The sequence below is a fragment of the Harpia harpyja genome, chromosome 20 (assembly GCF_026419915.1).
Source record: "Harpia harpyja isolate bHarHar1 chromosome 20, bHarHar1 primary haplotype, whole genome shotgun sequence".
Lineage (NCBI taxonomy): Eukaryota > Metazoa > Chordata > Aves > Accipitriformes > Accipitridae > Harpia > Harpia harpyja.
In genome coordinates this window covers 14,321,969-14,341,570 of record NC_068959.1, presented here as the reverse complement: position 1 = coordinate 14,341,570, position 19,602 = coordinate 14,321,969, and the positions used below count along the sequence as shown (strand labels likewise).

At 35.5% G+C, this 19,602-nt stretch overlaps 1 protein-coding gene across 4 annotated transcripts in view; it reads right to left on the bottom strand.

The window, feature by feature from the left end:
• Positions 1 to 245: 245 nt before the first annotated feature.
• Positions 246 to 19,602, bottom strand: part of GABRA1 (gamma-aminobutyric acid type A receptor subunit alpha1) — a 45,096-nt gene continuing 25,739 nt past the window's right edge. For all 4 annotated transcript variants that reach the window (XM_052772214.1, XM_052772210.1, XM_052772211.1 and 1 more), the window contains exons 7-10: positions 15,278 to 15,421; positions 9,393 to 9,545; positions 6,557 to 6,759; positions 246 to 3,066 (exon numbers count right to left, since the gene is read on the bottom strand). In XM_052772214.1, the coding sequence (XP_052628174.1) occupies positions 2,758 to 3,066; positions 6,557 to 6,759; positions 9,393 to 9,545; positions 15,278 to 15,421 (809 nt within the window). In that variant the 3' untranslated portion in view covers positions 246 to 2,757. The remainder of the gene's footprint in view (positions 3,067 to 6,556; positions 6,760 to 9,392; positions 9,546 to 15,277; positions 15,422 to 19,602) is intronic.

Below are 19,602 nucleotides of genomic sequence, written 5' to 3'. Positions count from 1 at the left end.
AATTAATTGCTTTACTGGATATACATTGTACAGACTGAACTATCTTTTTTTGAATGTCAAATCGGATTTTGGAAACATTCCTGTTGTTACATTTGTCCCTGAAAAACACTGGACAGAAAATTACATCTATTAAAACTGCATTCATTACCAAATCCAAAGAAACTAAGTTTCTGAATGAATAGCAGTTTATCAAGCAATGTGTCATAAAAGGCAGTAACTAAAGAAAACCAAAGTAAAACATTCACTTTCATTATTGAACATTTTTAGCTTTATTATTATAATAGAATTACAGTCTGACATAAAATAAAGAGCTTTTGCTAAACTCTGTAAAGCAATACATGCTTCTGCCATAAACAACCTCTATTAGATTTAGGTTTTATTGCCACATCACTGCACTGAGGTGCAATAAACATTCAATGTCATCTTTTTAAAATTATCCCAGGAGTAAACAGAAACTGTCCTCTATAAGAGTGTATCATTATTTTCAAGGAAGACTTACTATTATTACATGGTTTAGCAAAGCATTGTAAAAAAGCTACATAGAGAATACCTTGTCTTTGATAAACTGTGCAATCAAGTTTATACAGTATAATACTATTGGCATAGACTAACTAAGAGGTGATATAATGCAATCATTGCATAGCAAAAAGCAGACTAGTTAAGTAATATTCACATCTAATGTGCAAAATGCAGACCAAAAGGTAGCTATGAATCGCTAGAAAGATAAAATGCCCTAAATGAACACACTAGTTTAACGCCAAAAATAACAAGATAAACAAGTACACAGAAGTTAAAGAGCCATAGTTTATTTTTTTCTATACATATATCTACACATGATACCAGAAGATGAAACATCCCCTTTTAATAAGCTCCAATCAGATAACTTATCAAGTTTAGACAGGACCAAATGTTAGACAATGAAGCATTATTTTAAAAAATCTTCTCTAAATAAAACATTAACTATTTCCTTTTGTAGATAGAGAACGTCAACTTTTTGATTTATTGAGAAAGAGTTTAGAAAACATTGCCTATGAAATTTGAGTCTCAGTAGCTGTTTCCCTGGAGGCTCATGTAGCGCTGTTTTAAAATTCATTCAATACCATATATTACGTTTTTTTAATTGATGCTTGCAAATATCCACCATCCTTCCCATCTCTTTGAAAAATCTTTATCTGAAATTTTATTTCTAAGAATCGACAGTAATGATACTGACTAGAATTTTTTTAAAGGGAGCACAATATCTGCAAAATGGACATCTTGTTTTTAAAGCCCTTACATATTGTTCCTACAAATATATTGCTACAGTAAAAATGAAATGTAGTAAGTTTACTCAATAAAATCTATTTTCCTGTACATTCTTTTATGTATGACTTTTTTGTATTTAATGCTACATATATTACATCACTTATTGTAACAGTTATGTATCAGCAAATATAGCAGTAATATACAGATGAACTTCTGTCTTAACAAATATTTCACCATTTTTACCTACCAAATATAATCCCATACTTTAGTATTTATGCATGACCTGAGCAGACCAGTCATTAATCTAATAGTATACATTGGATGACATTGTCAAATTGCAAGCTACTGTACACTTATCCACTTTACAAATGGAATTAATTCCAAGCACTTTCTGCATATTTAATTTTTTAGGCTTTCCAGTACCACTGATTTTTTTTTTTTTTTTAATTCAGGCTCTAAATATGTTTTATTGAGCATTTAACAACATATTAAGAGCTAAGAGGTGAATCCTACACAATGTTTTAAGAACACAACTTTAAAAAAGTAAAAAAATGTACAATCTCATGCTGCATATTTACATATATTATTTAAATACTATATTTTGTCTTTCTGCTATCCATAAATCTCAGTCTAAAGCTTCTTTTTAATGTATTGTTTTATAAAAGAATACATTCAACATATCTAGAGCTTGCAAAAATTGTTGGTTGGTTTGTTTGTTTTTAACTCTCTAAAACATAGTGATGAGTAAAAGCTATCTGTAAAAGCGTCCAGGAATTGTTTGGATTACAGAGGTGATAGAGGGAACTTGGGATCTGCACTTGATTGTGCAACTGGTTTTAAATCTAGTCTAGTGACAACTTAATGCTTAGAACAAGACTGCAGTAAGACAGCAGATTAAAGCATTTGTTACCATTAGATCTTATGTGCTATACAGTGACAAACTGTACCTAGAGTGAGTAGATTTCCTTCTTCTTTAAAACCATTTAATATTATAAGTCAGGTGGTTTGGAATATAGAAGAGAAAAGGGATTAGGAAAATAACATATCTTATGGGATTCAGCAAATGGAAAGCTTTACATCCTTGAAAAGATTATAAACAGTGGTTGAATAAATGGCACGGTATAGTATGTGCATCAGGAACATCATAAAGAATATTTTCCCACTCCCCACAATCCTTTGAATAAAAATATCTTTTTCACGTATGTATACAATACCTTTTGGGGACATTCAGTACTAAGCTATCTACAAATGGTTTCCTTTTTTTTTTTCATTACTCTACAACTCTTTCTTTCCCATTTTCAGAATCACTTTTCCAAGTACATAGCTTACATTGTTCTCTCCCTCACACACAGGTTTTTTTAAATATACAGATATATTTTACCTTTTGTTAAATAAAGAAACCTTTATTTTCTTTAAGACAGAGGCAATGAAGCAAATGGGAATTACTGTATGTGAAAACGGGAAGGAATTCCCAGAGCAAAAGACAAAACAGAACTATATGAATAAATGAGGTTATTGATGTGGAGTTGGAGCTTTTAACTGGGGCTCCCGGTTTAAATAAGTAGCCCAATAGACTAAGTTAAAGATTCCAAAAAGCAATGGGAAGGCTATTCTTGATAGTCGATCAATTTTACTGACGCTGTTAAAAGTTTTCTTGGGTTCTGCAGGTTTTGTTTCTGGCTTAACTTCTTTGGGCTCAATCGTTGCACTTTTAGCAATGGTTGCCAGCCCAGGGTCCCTTGCAATATTAGGGGTGTAGCTCGTAGCTGCAGCTGTGTATGTGTTATTTTTCTTAATGAGAGGATCCTTCACTTTCTTTGGCTGAAGAAAGAAGAAAATGTTTTATTCTTACTACCTTCTTAACAGATAAGATTATGAAAAAGCACCGTAAAATTTTGCAATTAATTAAATTTATACCACAAATTGTAATAAGCTGTAAGAAAGAAGTTAGTGTCTGGATACGTGACTCATGCAAAATATTTAGGTGAAGACAAAGACAAAATCATCCATCTGCGTTATTTGTATTAATTAAACCAAATTAGATGATGGATAAACTATAATGAGGACTTATACTGATAGCTAGGCCTACTGATTGACAAAATTACCTTTAATGGTAATCAACAGTGACAAACCACTCATAATTCAATATTGCCTTAATCAACTGTGCTTCTTGACCAAGACAAAAACTTTAAAAGACACTGAATTTCTTAATGTAGCTTTCCAATATTAAGACAAATAATGTTACATGATGCATTCTAACACAGTTTATACATAAAAATATCATGTGACCATGCACTAAAAGAGTGGATTATTTAATACAATGCAAAGCTGCCAGTATTATGTTCACTAACGGTTTACACCAAAAGCATATGCATTATGGAATAGAAACTTAATGTTCTTTTTTGAATGTTACAATTGGATCATAATGGCTGAAATGTCATTCCATTTACAAGGACTTAAATAGCTGTATGATTTTTTCATCCACCTACCTATATCGCTAAAGCAAGAATGTATTGAAAATCTTTTAGTGGAGAAGAACTTATTGATCAGAAAGAATATCTAGATTTTTCCCCTGGGTCCTTATGTTTTCTAGAACTCTACTTCTGGGATCTACCTGTAGGAAAAAATTTAAATTTTGACATCTGGGGATACCAGTTGGAATTCAACTGTCCCTGTTGTAGACAGTCCAAACCCTTCCTCCAGCCACTGCACAAGGATAAACATAGAAGAGAGATGTAGTGGGTCATTAAGGAGGTGTAGAGAAAAGCATCACTTTACTCCAAGTTCCTCTGATTATGAGAAAAAAAATAGATAACAAAAAAATCCCAAGAGCTTAGAAAATCTTTAGGCACTATTTCCCACAAAAAAGAATAGGCAAAGAATGTTATCCCCTTTATCCTCTTAGAAGGAAAAGAAAAAAGATATGCTAAAGAGAAAATATCAGCAGAATGTGACCTATTATGTCATTTCACAAAATGGCAAGTATAATTCTCTGTTTTCGAGAAGCAGCTGTCCCACAGAGGCAGTATTTTTTGAAGTAGTCACAGTACTTCTTATGACAGATCAACTATAGATTAATAGCTATATAGACCACCCAGTAGGGGGGCTCTGGTAAGAAGCTCTTGTTCAAGAGGTGAACGTTTCAGGGAGCAGATAGGCTGCGGCAGGACACCTGAGAACGTGAAGGGAAGCTGCAAAAGCATCAGGGCAAGTGGGGAGAGGCTTGTCGAAGCATGCCTTGGAGCCCCACACAGGAAGGAAATGAAGGCTGAAATGTTAAATTTCTGCTACTTAGTAAGAAAAAGGATTCAGATAATGACTCTGATGTAGATGCTCTTTATTTCATGACAATAATATTCAGTTTAGCTTGAGGCTAAGAAAAAGCTTCAAATTGTCTTAGACTATTTCTGCTGAATAGGAGGAACAAACAGGTTGAAAAAAATACTCAGAAAAGAAAAAAGGCAATATCAGAAAGATTTTTTTTTAGTTGTCTGTCTGTTCTTTTCCTCCTGAGCAGGAAGGCTGCTAACACGCTTGCTGAGTATGAAGCCAGTCCGGTCTTCTTCTCAGCCAGATACTCTAGTGAGCAGCAATAAATCCAGCAGGCAAAGAACCGCTTCACAGAAGTCTCAGAGGAGACCCTTTCTATAGATTTAAATGTCATGAGGAATCTGATCCACAGAAAGCCCTGACACCACTCAGGGTCTTAATATTTCATGTCAAATTCAACTTTATGAAAAAGTAGTATGACACCTAGTTAGAGCTCTAGATTTTATTAAGCTGTGATGCTCTGTTTGCCGTTAGTTTGCCTTGCTTGTCTTTCCTTACGTCTGCAGATAATGCATTCTGCCAGGTACCAGTATGTCTTTGCTGATTTATATCAAAAGACACATAAAGATCCTTACCTGCTGAGGAATGCAAAGCCATAAATCTTCCAATGTTTTAAACAGTGTTTGAATATTGTGTTTATACGGGTGTGTTTTTTTCTGAAAATGTAATTTTCTTTGAAACAAGTGAAATGGCTGATTATAGTAACTATGTTACAAGGTAGGTTATATTAACAAGGCAATATTTAACATTTAAGGATTTTGTTCTATTAATACAGCCCATTTTTTACAATAGATATCATGAAGATAGGAGCACAACAAAGAATCAGACAAATTATTTTCAATGAAAGTATCATCAGTAACTGAAAACTCAATATCCAACAGCAGTCATGCAGCTCATTTGTTTTGTTACTTCGCTCACTTGTTCTACAATACTTTTGTATTAGTTGTGTAAATGTCCTAATTTTATTTGTTTTCTCACTGACTTATGCAACTAAAATAGCAAAAAAAAAGAAATTCTATATAAGCATACACTTCTGAATTAAACACATATATTCGCGTACCAATGAGTAACATCTGCTCCTCCAATATTTATTCTGCTGAATCTCTAGGCTGTGAATGTTCATAATAACCAATTAGCCAAGTTTAAAAGTCTCTTTCAAGATCTCTCTCAAAAAACCCCCCAACCAACCAAATGTGCTTCCTCACAGAAGCAGCTGACATGATAACTCATAGGAAACGGGAAACTTTCTGTTTCTTCCCCTAAATGTCCTCCACAATTTCTTGATGCACGTGTGATTTACAGACCAGGTGTCATCCCAGACCAAGGGGAGTCAGGGTGATGTCTCTCTATTGCATTCAGGGAGGCACGGATCAGGATTGCACACTCCTAACACAACTGTCAAGCCTTCCCCCAAAACAAATCAATTTCTTCCATTGACTAAGAAGTAAAAATAATGTTTCTATTTGTAAAAAATAGGGAAATGATAGGAGGCAAAAGAAAAGAAAGAAAAAGTCCTGTAGTGATTTATTTGGTCATGATCACAGAGCAGTCCTCCTGAAGTTGAGGAGCAATATACTTTGGAAACTGTCAAATACAGTAGCCACAAGATTTTTTTCCTACATTTATACTGAGGCATCCACATTTTCTCTTGCTCAAACACTAGAAAATTAATTGCCTCCCCTTAAAAAAAATACACATCTTCTTTCTGCTCAGTTGCACAAGTCAAATTTTCAGTAAAGTTTTTAATTACTAATAGCATTAAATATCATCCAGCATGTCAGAAGTAGTATTTAGGTACTCAATGTCGAAGTAATTACTGTTTATGCGTAGAAATGCTGTGTGCGAGCACATGAGGAAACTCTTTTGGAATAATTACTTACTATTCTAAATAATAAGAATTTCTAACAGGCTAAAAAAACCCCATATAGTGACCAAGGTTGACAAAGTATGACCTGTTGGGATGGATATTAAGTGGTGTTACCTTTTCAGGAACGACACTTTTGCCATCCCATGCATAGCCTCTCTTTGTGAAGTAATTCACTGTTGCAAATTCGATGAGTGCAGAAAACACAAAGGCATAGCACACTGCTATAAACCAATCCATAGCAGTGGCATAGGCCACCTTGGGGAGCGAATTCCTTGCGCTGATGCTCAGAGTAGTCATTGTCAGGACAGTTGTCACTCCTGCAAAGCAAACAATTTTAGTGTCTTTAGAGCAGAGGCTGTATTTTGTACTTCATTTCTCAACTGTTACAATAGATGGGAAAGCCTTGTCTTCACCCTTAATTCCTATAAGCGTCCCCACTTCAGTTGCTAATTGAGGATATCAGATTTCAAGTTCTGTGGAAATTGCAGGATCTTCAAAACACCTTTTATACCTTTATTCTTTGACGCTGTTGTAGTCAAATAAAGTTGGAATGGTAATAATATTTTGAGTTGTGGATACTACTTTGTGCTTCCTGGTATTTGGAGAATCATTGTTGCGGTTCCTTATTCATGCCCTACAAATTGTCCTACAGATGTAACAATTTAACATTTTTAGTTCTTTCTTGCAACAGTTCTAAGATATTTAGCTGGAAAACTAAAAAACTTGTTTTCATTCAGCTGATTTGGTATCAATATTTGCTCCTTCAAATGTATACTCAAATGTACTAAGCTTTATGTGATATTACATTTATTTGAATTGATAGTTTTACAGATTTCTGTCCCTTTATTCACTAATGCCCTGAAAATAGCAAAGAATTTATGTAAGAACAATTATAATGTAATTTGCATTTCTGATATCAGAGCTTCTCACTGCTGATCAACCTTGTCCCTTAACTGGCCATAGAGAGAAAGCACGACTGTATTGAACTCACTCTGCTTGCAGCTGCTTGAAAAAAAAAAAAAAAAATCTACAAGTGCAGGCTTAGACATTTACATCAAATCACATGTCCACAAGTTACCTTGACAACTGCAATGTCACGTATTGAATGTGTCTTGCAAGTTCATCTTCGCTGCACTGAGTGTTAGTGAAAATGTGCAGTGGTCTAAAATAGGCCAAGTAACGAACAATGTATTTATGTGCTGGTGTAAAGAGCTTGAATTATTAGTGCCTAATGAGGAAGGAATTTCTCTTCCCTAAGACAACCTAATCTTGCCTTTGACTCATTACTAGCGAGCTTATGTTTCTCTTACACAGTAGCAAAACAGGATTTATAGTTTTTATTATCTGTGGCACTAAGTGGACTAAAAGATTTAAGTTGTGCTTTTGTATGTACCTACATCATGCAAAATTTTCTGAAACATTGTTTCACTGCCATTAAGAAATGAAAAAGCTATCTTGATACATAATGATGGAGTCAACAGAAGACTATTTACTAAAAAAGTGTCTTCTGAAAGGAAACTTTCAGAAATGTGTGGGTTCTCGAGCCTGTGAAGATAGCAGCTTGAACATTGTGTGGTATTATATATTACTCATTGTGAGACTAGGAAATTTTGTTCTCCATCTAGGGACAATGAAGTACAGCATTTCAAACTGATGATCTGACATTTCTTTTTAAATGGCATGTGCAAAAAGAGGTAAAATAGTGACAATTTCAATAGCTTTGACTACAGAGGCTCATAAAAGTCCCAGGTTAGTTCTCAGTGAAGTTGATGATAAAAATTCAGATCTAATTTTAGATGTTAATCTAAACAATATTATGTAAATCAAATTTAATTATACTGTGGTCTAAACCATTCTTCTGTAAATGCACATCTGTATATTGACAGAAAGCCTCTACTTGGTTCATGAGGTCTAAGGCTATGCAAGTTGTGATTGATTTTCAGAGGCACTGGGAAACTAAAGCACAGCTGTGAAGAGTGCCAGAAAAGGTCAATAAAAATAGCTCTTGTTCAACAAGAGTTTCAGAGTCTGCATTTCTCAACATCAGGCCTTGTGACTCTCTGGCTTTGCTATGTCCAGTGTAAATGGCTAAATTCTCTTCAGCAAAGCAGGAGGGCCCATGGTGTCCTGCCCCAGCTGTGCCCTGAGGCAGGGAAACGAGTGTAAAAGCCAACTTGGCTGTGTGTTCTTCCACCTCCTCCTGCCAAAGGTGTTCAGGTGTCTCATCGGAACATCACAAAAAAGACTAGGTCACATAGTAGAAATCTCAGGTTCTATTTTCCTTAACCGAAGAGTTGTTACTTTTTTTTTTTCTTAATTATGTACTTGACTTGGATTAATATCTCCAAAGAATATGCTAGCTGTTTGTTTCTAATTTTAAGATAAGCATTTGCAAGCTGTGGTTAAAACACTAGGGACCAACTGTATAAACTTAGAGTCCTTTAGATTGCCTTCTTACTACATTCGTTGAGTGCATCCATTCACCACTGTAAGCACAATAAATTGTCACTGATTTGAACAGGAGACCTTTAGCAGCAGCCTTAGAAAGGGACTGATGAAAGAGATTTTTAAGATAAGAATTTCCAAAGGGCCTAAGGATGTCAAATGACCAACACCCATTGATTAAAGCCTTTTTGACAATCCCCACCATGAATGTCATTGCCATGGTCAGAAATGTTTTATTCATATACTTATTGTTTTGGAAAAGTTGAACCGTAATAGATTGCTTAAGAAATGTTCAGGTCTCTTTTTACAGTCAGTTTAGAAGCTTTGGACCTTAAATCAGTTTCTGCTACATCTTTGCAATGAAATGTGTTAACTATTGTGTACTGTACTATGTCCAGGCTCGTGTTGTTCTCCAATATCGTGTTAACGCATAACTAGTTTTACCATAAAATTTCTTAAACCTGTTTGGCTTATGATTGCCAAGTGGTTTGTAGGTCTTGCTTACCAAATACAGTTCTTGCTGGAACAGATTCTCTATTAAGCCAGAAGGACACCTGTGACAGTATCACTGTCATTATGCATGGCAGGTAAGTCTGGATGACAAAGTAACCAATCTTTCTCTTCAAATGAAAATGCGTAGTCATAACAACATATTCCCCTAAAAACAAGAAGAACAGGAACATTAAAGCTTTTATAAATATACAAATTAGAGGGCTTTATAGAAAGTATTTTTTCATTATATTCACCCCTATTATAAAAAAGAGTCCTCAGATCAAATTGGGTCAGCTCTGAAGAAAACATTTAATAAAGCAGGTTCTGAAGTTCCACTAATAATACAAAACTAGACAGTTCTGGGAAATGCTAATTAAATTTATATCTTTTCATCTCTGCTGAGTAGTGAATGAATGTCTATGTTTACTGGTGGCTGTTTAGGCCTCTTGCGAAAGGTCTTATTCCATTAGAAGATGGAAAACCACCATAATATACACATGTAAACATCATACAAAGACTAAATCAAGACAGGCACTCAGAAGTGTTTCAGTCAGGCCAGGCTCAAGATGTAATTGTTGATGAGATTGTGTCTGCATTACCACTGTCTGTGCTTTACGTACTCTGAAGATTAAGTGTTCCTGTTCTACTAACTCAGTACTTTACTAAATGATTATTCTCTCCTGAAGTAAATGGACAATGCAAGAATAACACAGAACACTTACATTAGCACTAACTTTTTGGGTGCTATAAAAACATGTGAGCTGGGTATTCTAATTGCAATTGAAAGGAATCTTACATATTTATATAACTCTATAAACCCTTCCTTCCAGAGCACAGCAAATAATGCCTTGTTTTCAGATCATTATTTACATCATTGAAAATGGATTTTGAAAAACAGTAGATTCTCAAAAGATTGGAAAACCTATTGTTGTGACTTTTTTTTTTATTAGATTGATTCTTCTTGTTATGCAATAAACTTTATCTTAGGAAAGAAACAAGTGGACATGTAACTGAATGGAAACCTCTGTCTAGATTAGAGATGACGTGAAATTACTGTTGTTCTATTTTAAAATGTAGGCAGCTAGAAAGAGAAAGTTGCTCTTGTACAGGAAAAGCTTAAATTGGATTGAAAAACTATGTCTAGACATTGACTGCTTATGCACCGAGCACGTCAAATGCCCTTTTCTTTAATTCAGAGTCTAGAAGAACATTCTTTTGAACAATCTTGCTCAATGTATAACCCTGAGGAAAGCTTATAAATAAGTTGTGACAATAATCCTGGTATGTTTCAATATAAAAGACAATAGCAAAGGGGGAAAAGAGAATCAATTCTAAATTGAGAGGTGAAGTAAAGGATACACAAGGTAAATTTTTTTTGAAAATAGGACAGGCAGATGTATTAGAGTGGGCATTATTACTTGAATTTGCCCACCTTTCTTTAACTTTCACTGAAACAACCTTCTTTTCCTCTGTACCAGGGATTATGATTTTATGAAGGGTACCAGCCTTGGCTAGAAAAGCCAATAATTTAATTTTATCTACTAAAATATGATGTGGGAAGCTATTTTAATGCAATCAGATACAGAATACTTACAACGGTATGTCAGAATTAATTCAGTGATTGTAGATGGCAAGCTAAGAATACAGAGTGAACACACCACTGTACTCTGAAGCTTTATTTAGCTGCTTAAATTATCAAAGTATTTTTAACCTCTGGAAAATGAGAACAAGATTCAAAGCATAAAGGCAATTAAAAAGACAGGGATTACTCTCATCTGTTAAGCATTGCAGCAGGTCTGAGCTAGAAGTCAGCTAAAGGTAATGCCATGAGGAGTGAATTGGGCAAAGCATAGGCCTAGAAAAATGCCTACAGTTCAGTTACAAGGCAAAACCATGTTTGTAAGTCTCCAAAGTACCAACGGATTGCAGTTATTAGAAGATAGTAGATCTTTGACGAGATTTATTTAAATAACTGCAAGACATGAAAGTACTCCAGTTATTTACTGAATCTTTAGCTTCCCACATTTTATGGCTTGCTTTAATAGAAAAGCATAGCCACATTCATGACAGCTGCTGACCACTAACTTCCCAGCAATTCCTCTGTAATTCTGTTTTCAAAGGTTTGTAATTCAGCCATAAAATTCCCTACAAGCTAAATTTTCACATAGCTGTTGAGCAAAGTATTTCCTGTATTTAGTGTCTGATTACTAGGCTTTCACAAATTGTGGCACAAGTTGTAGCTTATGCATCTTACATTCTTTTATTCTCTTATCCAAAGAAGTTAGAAAGAAAGGTCGTTCTTTTTAGCTTCCTTGGAATTCCTGAAGTTTTCTACAAATAACTGTGTTGAGCAGATAAATTTGTTTTTCATTTTATTTATTCCATGAATTTTAAATTAGTTTATATGTATTACACAATATGAAGCATTTAAAAGTGGTCACACAACTCCTTCATTGATATTAACTTAATGTTTCAAATGATTGTCCACATTTGAATACTTCCAGTGCTCTGGAAGAGTTTGTGCCTGTGCTCAACACTTCTGTAGCTACAGTTTTTAACCAGCCCTTAATTCTACAGTGTATTACAATAATGGAGCCAAATGCTCAGGTGGTATAAACTAACATGTGTCCCTAGGAAAAATAGGTGATAATTCAGTAAAGTTACATCAAACCTATTACTCAGTGTTCTGTAAACTATTTGTAATAAACCCAGTGTATCAGGTGAGCACCTAAAATTAATGTGCATCACATCAGACATAAAGTTAGGGGTGGGGACTAACTTTTAGCTATAATAATACTTTTTCTATCACTGTAGGTAGGAAGTAAGGCTTTCCTTGCCATCAGTAAAACAAAGTGTTTCTCATTTACTGCTTATGCCATGTAACCTAACAGAAAAACTTAAAAACAGCGTCCTCTCAGCACATTTACAGAACATCAGAAAAAAAATAATACTATTGTGAGTATAAATCCTGATGATTCTCAGTGCAAAGCAATGTTTTCAAGGTGGCAAAATAATTCCATGTAAATAGAAACTTGCAGAAGCCCTATAAGCATCTGTTAAGGAAGAAAATTAACTCTATCCCAGCCAAAACCAGGACAAAGGTGCTTACAAAAAAGATAATTTTAAACTCTTTCTGAGTCAATGTGAGTCAGTTGTTGGAGAGGGACAGGAATTTTACATACAAGTAAAAAAATGGATGACTGGACTCTCTGCTTAAGCAAAATAGCAGCAACAATAATTATTTCATTTACTGAATACTATCTTTAAGGCTGTAGTACCTGCACACTCCATTGCCAGCATAGATGAATAACTATACTATAAAAAAGTTTTAGTCTTTCAATATTCTCTTGTCACAAAAAAAATCAATATTGGTAGTTATCTTGTTCTAGATTCAGAAATAAGGATAGCAGATGGCCTACTGGCAAAGAAAGAAAGGGGAAGAAAAAAAAAAAGGACTTCATGGATTCACCAAATAATTGAAGAGTTTTAAGAATGTTTAGAGTAACCCAGTTACACCCAAATTCTTGGAAAATACATCTCTGGAATTCCAGACAACTATAAATATCATCTTAAAATTGCCTAAGATGATGTAGATTCCTCTAATGATCCACAGAATCAGCTGCACAAGAGCTTCATTTTCTTCCCTAATAAAGGTGCTGGGAACTCTTAAGTGAGGATTGCCTTCAATTCCTTTTGTCATTTTGTCAGATGAGTCATCATCCACAACTCTGAAAGTAGGGAGGGATTTCATAATTTTCATTACATATGTCATATCTTAAAATAGAGATGATCAGAGGACAAAGATATGCTGGAGGATTCTGTTGAGACTAGCTGCCCACCTACCTGAATGGGTAGAAAAGTGATTATTAACCACTTCTGACCCCCACCATTATTTTGGGGAAGGCAAAGCATTTTCCTTTCCAAAGCAAATCAAGAAGAATTTTTCCTTGAGACATTGAATTTGCAAGAAATAAATGTGTTTCTTCCACCACCATATATTCTTATCAGGTAGTAACTAAAGAGGATTGCAAGTTTGGTACTGAAAAGATTCTTTAATGGGCTTATTTTTAGTCTTGCTAACCATTGTATTTAACCATCTTTGCAATGTTTTTCTGTATCTAGACAATAGCATCTTTATTTCAGCAAATATTTACTGTACTTAACTTTCTAGACAGGCATGGTAAAGTGTTTCTTCAGGTAGAAAAATGAGGCAGAATTCAAACCTATGAAATATCATGGGCAAAACAAAATATTTTTTTGTTTCTTCATGTAAATGCACGAAGAATTTTTACACTCCTTATCTTTGCCTTCAGTTCTGTTTAAAAATATATTATCTGCCTTTCTTAACAATTTATAGGGTGCTTCTCACATTGCCATCTAATTACCCTGAACTATATCTGGTATTATCTATTTGGGTTATATATGTTCCCAAGCTTATGAGTCTCTTCTGATTATCCTGCTGCCCTTATAATGCATCCAGCAAGCAGAGAATTGGCGATGAGCGCAAAAGGGCAGGCACACAGGTTGGCAAGGTCTCTCTGAGTGAGTAGCTTCGGAATAGAAAGAGCAAAGAGCTCGAGATCCTTGCGGTGCCTCACAAACCCAATTGACTTTTCAGCACAAGGGCAGCTGGGGTGAATTATTGGCTCCACAAAAGTCAATGGCAACATTTCTAGCTGTGGCCAGGCCAAGAGTTCTCCCTTTTTCTTTTTACTTGTCTGATGCATGCCTTTGTGCTCAATAATGGAAGCAGTGAATCTATGGGAGCAGTTGTGTTGATATTGTTCTTATGCAAAGTCCTTATTACTGCCATCCCACTTCTTTTATGATTATATCAACTAAACAGAAGCTTCCAAGCAGTAACCTGAATATCAGTCCACTAGAAATTTTTTCTGTGAGAAATTTTGTTGGCTTAATAGAGCATATGAATATATTTTGGCAAGCTAAATAAAAAAATCAGACATGAATTAGGGTTCACCTTAAAGTGACTCACTTTTCCTTAAATGTTTTTTAACATTGTAAAATGACTTTACAAATGACATATTAGATGACATAGTAGAAAGTTTGGTTTATGCAGGTATAAGTGTACTTCTCTAGTTCAGTCACAACTTTGAGCACATTCAAAGCAATACAACTACTTCTTCTAATGCAGTGCTTCTTTTGGTCCATTGAACAGTCAATCTAGTCAACACTTTGAGCTCTTGTTCATGCCCAATACTCAGTTTCTTACTGTATTTAGGTCTTCATGCCCCTTCCAAATTATTTAAAAAAAAAAAAATTACATGTTGAAACAAACACTGCAAAGTGAAAAAGCAAAGGTTTTTAGCCAGCTTCAAGGTTGCAGGTATATAATACTATAAATGTCGCCCATATTTCTGTATCTCATTAATAGTTTTGGAGTTAAAGCTGGTGCTAACACTGAGACACCTAAATCCTGTTTGGATGTTCCAGATGGTTTTTACTTTGGTTACATATTTTTTTCACTTTCTAAATAACTAATTGAGAGACTATATGCTTGCTTTTAGCAACTTGTTTCACTGCCTCCAGGAATAAGATCTCTGAGGATTCATATTCTTATACTATTTTTTTAAGCTTATATACTAAGTAGGTATACTAATAAGGATATGAGGAGTGCTTTTTTATAATGTAAATTACATTTTTTTCTGGCTAGATCTGTCACTATAGGAAGGTTTTTAATTGTTCAAATATTTTACCCACCAGTTGAAGTAGGAAAATAATCCCAGGATATGTTATCTTTTCAGAGTCGTGTTTTCCTAATCTGAACCTGATATGTTGCAATTTACCTCTGTCACTCTTTGGTCTTTGTATTCTTTTCCTGCTCTAAATTATGTTTTGGCAGTTAAATATGACCCTTCCCAAAAAAACTTTTTCACGGACCTGTACTGGACTGAACAATTCCAGAGTCCACAGTTTGTCCAAGCAGATCGTACTGGTTCAATCGAGAGCCGTCTTCAGCCACAACCACTGACCTCGCTGGTTCCCGTGTCCATTCATACACAACCTCTGCTCTGGTATAAGCATCTAATTTAAAAGAAACACACCGCATTTCAGCTTTGCACCTTCTATTGCCATATGGCTTTATCAGAACAATGTTTTGAGCAGTAGTTTGAATATTAAATTCTCCTTAATTATCTGTAGAAACCCACAACTAGCTTACTGGAACTTTTTATCTATGGGAAATTTAACTGATTTTATAGGTCTATCCACACAATGATTAGCTAAATATCTGCTGTAGGGCTGGATTAAAGTTGGTCCTCAATGGCATGAAAATCTTTCTCTCCCCTACATGGCTCCTACCTGTGTAAAATCTGAGTAACCAGAAGCGGGAGTGACATGTGGAATTCCATAGTCATGCGAGAACTCCAACTCTTTTTCTAACTTTCAACTACTATCAAGAAAGATGAGTTGCAGTCTTTTCAATTTGTCATAGTGTGGTGTTGTCAGGGCCACTGTAAGAAAATAAGTCCTCCTAAGAGTGGCTTCAGTGATCTTATCATCATCAGCCTGGCTAGAGCTCTCCATTTGGTTATCCCCAACTCACACTGTCCTTGCTGTATAACAGGCATAGCAGACATTTCTAAGGCTGCCTAGGCTTGAGTGAGCTTAAATCACAATTAATCTGGTTTTTTTGCTTTGGTTATTACTGGGAAATGCTCACACTCCAATTCACATTTATTTGAGTCTTGAACAAAGCAAGAAAAACACTGTGGGCTCTCCAAACCTAAGTAGTCTAGTATGTTATATAAATAATTCAGTAGCATACTACATATGTCATCCAGGTGTTTTGTGCTGTTATTAGTATGTTATTTATATTATTTCAGGAATCAGACTATATATAAATATTTTTAATCTTAGTCCCGTAGTAAAATTCTTCATCATTTTGCGTAGTCTGGAGTCTGACAGCTCTTGCTCTGAGAAGTTAGGGTGGGAATTAGTTGTTTACATAGAGGCACCTAGTGCCATTCTTCACACCTGAGTATCCAAGACATGTATGGGACTGAATGTGTGATCAGAACCTACATAAATCTTGCAGCCACCAAAGGCAGCTGGAAGCCAGATGAGACATCTTAGGGCATATAAAATGGCACTAGACTCCTACCTACAGGATGAGATTTTCCCTTTTTTCAGGACTGGCAAGCAGGAAAGGAAAAGGAGGAATGTGATTCACTTGACCTCATTTGTGAGTTAGTAATTTTATCCTATCAATGTAAGAGGTAACAGCAATCGAAGAGGTGGTGTCGGATGCAGTATGCTGGTAAATTAATTGCGTGGCATTTGATCCTGCATTATTGAAGCAGAAGGGTGCTTTTACCCTCAGACTTCTTATTCCCCAAGCACTGTAACATACACATTGCTTTTGAGAATCAATGGTAAATGGAAATCTACATCTTAATAATTCTGACCTTAAAAATAATGGTCACAGTAAGTACAAGAATTGGCTTACTAATCTAGTCACATAAAGAAAGAGTGGCAATAATAATATTAATTTTCAAGCATTCAATTTGTTCTGGAACATGAGAGTAGTTTGGAAGAGAGAGGACTGATTTCCTGAGCTGCTGAGAACCACTGGATTGGGTCAGAGGGAAGGGAGTACTCTCATCAGTGCTGGAAAGGAGCTTGCCCTGCCCTGTAACTGCCAGATTCGGTGCTCTGTTCAGCTTCCATCCTCAGCTTCCCGTTCAGATATTGCATAAGTAGCAACACAGCCTTTTGCTCCTATCACTGCTGCTTTCCAGAGTGGCCTTAGTTTTAAACCGACAATCAGATTTTTGTGGCAAGAGTTGAGGAGAGCATCTGCCTTTCTGATTTTGTTTTGCCAACATATGGCTTTTTGTTGTTCCAGAATCTCTTTAGCATTTGTCACATTGAATTTGCATTGGAATAACCTCTAGCTTAAGCTGCTATTTTGGCAAATCACTTTAGCCTTGGAGCTGGGTCAAACATTTATTGGCCTCTACAGGATGGGCAGAGTCCATAGGAGACATGCAACTCCTTCAGCACGAGGCTTTTCTGAATCCAGCTCCAACAAGTGATGAGTAACAGTGGAGGACATGGAGAAACTCTTATCCAATTTAATCCAAAACAAACAGAGCTGGGCAAACACCACCTTGGGGAGCTACTAAGTGTAATATTGTAGTCTGCACTTAAAGCATGGCTTTCATGACAATTAAATGTCTTTTTCAGTAATTTTTTCAGTCCATTAAGATGATTATAATGAATTGCTTTAGTTGTTTCACAGAAATGTCCCCAATGTATTTAAATATGATTCCTACTGAAAAAGTCGCAATTAAATATAATAACTTCTCTTCTACGTACAACAGTGAGTCCCATTTTCATATCTTGCTTGGGTCCAGCCATTTATCCCATGGGAGATATTTCTATTTATATCAATAACTAAATATTGAGACAAATATTCTATAATCTGATAATTATGACATATAATCTGATGAGAAGGAGGGGAGAGTGAATGTTCCCCATGCAGTGTTTGCAGTAAAACCATGTTACAGAAGGAGCTCCTCCCCATGAGGATCCCAGATTAGAAGCTCACCTGAATTCGGTAGGGAAATGCAAAGTTTCCCTGAAAACTCCTTGATTTTGTCTCGTGGCCCTTCCCAGCATTTGGAGTTACTTGATTTGCTAGGTCCCATTTAGGACAACTGGCATGATAGCTAGTTAGTGTTCAAAACGAAAAAATAATGAAAATAGCCCGTAAAAGATGACAGACCACGCCTACACTCTGAACTTAGAATGCCAGTTATCACCTATAACTTTAGTGTAAGAAATGGTGTTTCAATCAGAAATATCACTGATTTATTTTCTTTGTTCATTTAAGAAAATTATGTATATTATGGGGGTTTTTTTTTCAGGATAAAAAGAAAACCAATTTAGATACAAAAGATATGCAGATACACTTGCATGTCTTTTTGCTGTCTTCTTCTTACCTTGTGGTGTGGTTCTGGAGTTCAAATCCATATTATCTATCTCTTTTCATTCATAATTTCTGCATCTCTTAATCATTTAATTGAGGCAAGATCCTGAGTAATCTGGAAAGCCATGCACTTAGTGAACGAAGAGTACACTAATCTGGGACACAGTGGGCCAGAGAGAACTCAATGTAGGAAAAAAATAGGAACAATTTTTTGACTAGGGAATATCTGGTGTTTAGGCTGTGGCTCAGTGATGCACAGATGTGGTGATAGGTGTCTTATCAGGTCTATAAAAATTCAGTGTAGTAGTTCACATTTGTTCAGAAACTGTTGATGGTTTAACTTTGTATTAACAGGTTTTATGCACGATTAGCCATCTTCCTACCTCCCAGATCCAGCATGCAGTCTGCGTAAACACTTTAATGTGCATTTCAAAAGAAATTCAATCCTGTGACCACTCCTGATCTAACTGGGATCTCAGGTGCACAGGTCTCCTGTTATTAATCAAGAATGTACTGCAGCTATTTGCCCTATTATTAGATGGAGTAAGGCTTCCCCCCAACCCTCTTCTGTTTCACAGGAGATTTGGAAAGATTTATTGGAAGTCCTGTAAGGAAACTTAACATTCAAGGAGTAAACTATTCTTGTCAGTTATATTCCAAGTTTGTGTGAACTTTGTGTTCTCTAAATCTTATCTAGGAGGCTAGTAGCTCTTTAAAGACAAAACAACAGTCCCTTCTCATGGTAAACACAGCTATTCAGCCCAAAGTAAATTATCACTCTGTCTGCTACCATGTGAAGAATGAATTGGGTGTTCTGTTTGTTGACTTCTAAAATTGATCAAGCCACTAAGTACCCATTATCAGTGAAACGACCCATTTCTACTAGAAAAAAATAGCCATTGAGGAAACAATTTGTATACTATTACATCTTCCACGCATTTTTTCCTCCATGTTTGTGTTGAACCAACTGGAGTAAAACAGCTCTTCTGGGTTTTTTTACTTAAAGAGCTGAAGGGGAGCTATATTTAATTTTTTAAAATATTACATTCAGCTAAGTTTGAATATATCAGTGTCAGGTTGGTTGCTATTCAAATTAAACTTTGGGGGGAAAGTCCCAATTTACAGAAAGCTTTGTCAGTTATTACACTGATTTCAATTACATTACATTTTGTCCAGTATGTTCTCTAATCTAAGGTTACAAATGCTGAACGTGTGGGACTCTATTTGAAGATTTGTGAGATTTTTCACTTCCAGAAGTGTTGCATGATTGTAA